At 44.9% G+C, this 4,331-nt stretch overlaps 1 protein-coding gene across 2 annotated transcripts; it reads right to left on the reverse strand.

Moving 5' to 3' along the window:
• Positions 1–517: 517 nt before the first annotated feature.
• LOC100844272 (LOB domain-containing protein 6) lies at positions 518–3,019 on the reverse strand. 2 transcript variants are annotated; one of them, XM_014898406.2, is made up of 3 exons: positions 2,480–3,019; positions 1,018–1,889; positions 518–916 (listed from the first exon to the last, which is right to left on the reverse strand). In XM_014898406.2, the coding sequence occupies exon 2, from the start codon at positions 1,849–1,851 to the stop codon at positions 1,054–1,056; it is 798 nt and encodes a 265-aa protein (XP_014753892.1). In that variant the 5' UTR covers positions 1,852–1,889; positions 2,480–3,019; the 3' UTR covers positions 518–916; positions 1,018–1,053. The 2 variants fall into 2 exon arrangements, with proteins under 2 accessions (XP_014753892.1, XP_010230496.1); XM_010232194.3 differs by having other exon boundaries at positions 1,018–1,876; positions 2,480–3,009.
• Between the last annotated feature and the right edge of the window lie 1,312 nt (positions 3,020–4,331).

Below are 4,331 nucleotides of genomic sequence, written 5' to 3' on the forward strand. Positions count from 1 at the left end.
TAATCCCAAAAAAAAAAGAAAGAGAAATCTGGAGATGATCGAATAAATACATGTACAATGCACACAACAGTGAGATCCATATAAAGATCTGGGGCCTATAAGAATAGTACCGGGAATACTGCTTTTCCCGTGCCTTTACAGTTTACTAACATGGAAGGGGGAAGAATGTGTGTGCAGAAGAAATGATGTGATGCCCTCCATAAACAAACTGTTTTAATCTGCTTCTCCCTTACCATTAATTAAGCGTCTCAAGATGATATTTATCTGGAGCATATATGCAAGCATAGGCCACTGGTGCCTACGACATATGATATGAGATGCAGATCATGTAGCCTTTTAATTGACCCACGTTATAGGTAGCTTAGGACTCATCAGCCCCTCTGATGCATGCATGTAAGCATGATCTCTTCACATATCTATGTTCCCAGTGCATTGTTTATTTGGCCTAAAGGTGGTTTCTTTTTCTGATGAGCGAGCAAAGTATGCATGCATGCATGCGATGCGTAGTAATGACTGATTGACTGATGCATGGATCCTTGGAAACCCAATTAATCATGAAAAGAAGAGAGATCAAGCTAGATCTCGATTCGATTCGATTACACATATACTACTCCAAAGTCGTCCGAAGTATGGCTTTGCATAACATGCAAGAAAAGGGACACTGCTGACACACATATATATATAAAAATCATGTTGGCTATATATAGATAGATTCATAGATAGATTGCTCCTTAGCTCTTAATTAACCTGAGAATGGGCTCCCATCAATCCCCCTGAAGCTTCCTTTCTGTCACTGCTCTCAGCAGTGATCAAGTGTACTCCACCGTCTCCACGCACATTCAGGCTCAAAGCTAGCTCTAGCTAGCGCGCATCATTCTGATCCACATCTTAATTAAGAGTAGGAGTAATCGATCCACTGCACAAGGCAAGAATACATAGCACAGATAACACAAATGAATCATGGCACAGATATGCATGTTTGCAGATGAAACAATTTACTCAAACCGATCCTCTTACTATATTTCGCGGTGGCGTGATCAGAGTTCACTTGTTTCACATGCTGCTGTCTCCTCCTTCCTTGTGATCCATACCGATGCTCTCCGATCCCGAGGCGGTGGTGGTGCTAATGGCGTTCACGGCCCAGTTCGCCATGGAGGCGTAAGGGATCTGCACGGGCGCCACGTCAACGCCGGAGACGCCACCTCCAGGAGCATTGTTGTTGTTGTTGGTGGTGCTCCGCATGTAGTAGCACCCGGCGGACGACGACGGCGGCATCGGAGGCGCTATCGCATCGACGAGCCCGCCGACACCGACACCGAGGCCGAGCCTCCGCCCCCCGCCATAGATGCCGGCGGAGAGCTGGGTGCCGGGGCACGGCATTGCGGCGGAGGCGGCGGCGAGCCTGGCGTTGACGACGGGCAGGGCGGTGGGGATGACGACGTCGGCGCAGGCGTAGCGGAGGAGCTCGGAGTGGGCGGCGTCGAGGTCCTTCTGGAGGCGGTGGACCTGGCGCTGGAGCACGGAGATGGCGCCGACGCAGCCGTAGACGGGGTCCTTGACGCGCGCCTCGGCCTCGTACGCCAGCGAGCTCACGGCGTCCTCCCGCTGGTGGGGCAGCAGCTCGTTCAGCAGCTTGGTCACATTGCTGGCGCCGAACACCTTGTGCACGTTGGCGAACTTCTGCGGCTCCTCCGGAGGGAAGTAGGGAGCGAACACGCACCCCGGGAGGCACTTGCGCCGCAGGAACTTGCACGCCGCGCACGGGGAACCGGCACCCGGCGTCGACGCCGACGCCGATGCGGCCGCCACCACGGAGACGCCCGAGTTGCCGGTGCTCGACGGGGACGCCATGGATTCGACCACCTTGAGCTAGCAGCTGGCAGAGAGCGCTGTCAAATTGTTAGTTGATTTTGCTCCCAAAAAAGTAAACATGCATTAATTTCTTTCGATCGATCGATGCTGGTTCTGCCTAGGGTTAGGGTTTTTTTCTATGAGTGAGGATCGTTCTGGGATTGTAGGAGGAGGAGATTAGGGTTTGGGAGCTCAAGGTGTTCTGATCTGATCTTGGGGAGCTTTGGATGCAAGAAATGGGGGGAAATAGCTCAACTTCTTTAATAAAAAATTGAGAGAACAAGGAGGCACAGAAACTGTAGATTCATAGCAGTGGTAATGATTTGACATATGACTGATGAAAAATCAATGGTCTACAATTGCATGGGGAGTCACCTGATCTACTGTATGAACGGCTGAATGCATATGTATGTGCAATTGTGCATGTATATATGATGATATATGGCACAAGAAGCACAAATTTCCAAGTCAAAACGACATGATGTTTGCTCAAATCTCAAGAAAGCAAGGATAATTTATATTGGCGGCAAAAAAGGACTAGACTGCACACACAAAAAAATCCTTAAATTCTTCTCAAATTTCTCCCAGGTGCATCTAGCGAGCTAGCAAAAGACCTGCTCATCCTTACCTCTCTGGGGTCAACTAGCAGGAGAGGAGGATGTAGATCTGATGAAGGGCAAACAAATTATTTGGGAGGAACTTTCTCTCTCCTTGTTCCCGCTTGTTTCTTCCAAGATCCACTACTATGGAGCAAGCTAGCTGCACAATATGGATGAGAAGAAAAATAATATGAATGGAAAAACAGAATAACAAGTTCCTTTCTCTGTTTGGTAGTGAATCAAAGAATTGTAGGGTGAGCTAGCATATGCATGATCAAGCAGGAGCAGGACAGCCTAACTCTTGTCTCTCTGGTAGTAGTGATCTGTGGGAGGGGAAGAAAGATATAGAGAACAGCTTCTCCTCCTGCTACAAACTGCTGCAAGGGAAAGGTGAGGTGTGGCCAAGAAAATATGAAAAAGCAAGGCCAGTATCCAACGAGGGTGAGTGTGAGATAGTTGAAAGAATAATATGGAGGTGTTGCAAAAGGAAGAGAGAGAGAGAGAGAGAGAGAGAGAGAGAGAGAGAGTAAACAGATAAATAAGGACAAATCGAGATTAATGGCAGTACAAGCAAAAGTGTGAGGGTGACATTGCCACTACTAGTAAGAATATCTACAACAGTGTCTCCTCACCTCATCACCATTCGTAAATAGTTGCGACTGGGTACGGGTAGCTGAAGAGTTAGTAGTATGATCTACAGATACGTACGTGTACATGGACCCGAAATATATACTGTATATATACAGGGAAATAATAACCAGCGTAGTTTACTGCGTAATAATCTTGTATGTGCACATGTATAAGACCACTCATCACTAGGTGCCTACTTACAATCAGGCTGCTTACTCCCTAGGAGTATAAAAGAAGGTTAATACTCATTACGAAGTAGTAGTAATTTCTTTTTTCGACAATACAGTACCTTAAACAAGTGTAACCCATCTTAATTAAAATTTCAACAAGGATTGCTCATCAGTACGCCAGGTTTTAGGGTAATCATGCCTCTTATGCATGCATGCATGCATGAGCGAGCTTGCTTAATTTTAATCCAGCGCTTTGCCTAAGCAAACAGCACAATCATAAAGAAGCCGATCGACGTCGGACAACCTGTGGGCGATCGGTAGCTGTGTAGCGAGATCGCTCCTGTTAACTAATTAATTAATCCTTAGTTTATTGCCTCCATCTCATAATTAAAAGTGTGACGGCATAATTGGCAATCATTAGTGAGGAACCCATTAGATACAAGTTAGGTCATCGGCATGCATTGTCATATTCCATTTATACCTAGGGAATTAAGTGAGGTTTTTACTAATCAGGTCTAGCAGCTAGCCCCTAGAGATGTTCTCCCGGTTAATGATTGATTTGGAGGCAAGCTACATCACTGGACAGTGTATATAATAAATCTGGAACATTGTAATGCACATGGTAAATTAAAGCAATAATTGAATTTACAAGTAGAATTCACTAATTAATTGTAAGACTTTTGTTTGAGTTGCATTGGATTATGATAATTTCATAAATCTTTTTGAGATACTTGTATGTCTTGCTCCATCTTTTAAAATCATGCAGTAGACAGCTATATTATTGATGCATTTTAGAACATCCGAGGAAATGTGATTAGATCAACAATCTCGCAACATAGGATTAATTCGGCTCAAATCTAATACTTCCTCAGTTCCTAAATTCGTGTCGTTGTTTTAGTACAAATTTAAACTAAAACAACGACAAGAATTATGGAACGGAGGGAGTAGCAAATTTACTGTCAATCCACCTTAAGAGGCAAAAGCAAAGGATTTAACCAACTTAATTTATCGAACATAATTATAATAGAAAAATGCAAAAGATAATACATTCTTTTTCACAATGATCTAGCTGCTTAAGTTC

The sequence above is a fragment of the Brachypodium distachyon genome, chromosome 2 (genome assembly GCF_000005505.3).
Source record: "Brachypodium distachyon strain Bd21 chromosome 2, Brachypodium_distachyon_v3.0, whole genome shotgun sequence".
NCBI classification, from domain to species: Eukaryota; Viridiplantae; Streptophyta; class Magnoliopsida; order Poales; family Poaceae; genus Brachypodium; species Brachypodium distachyon.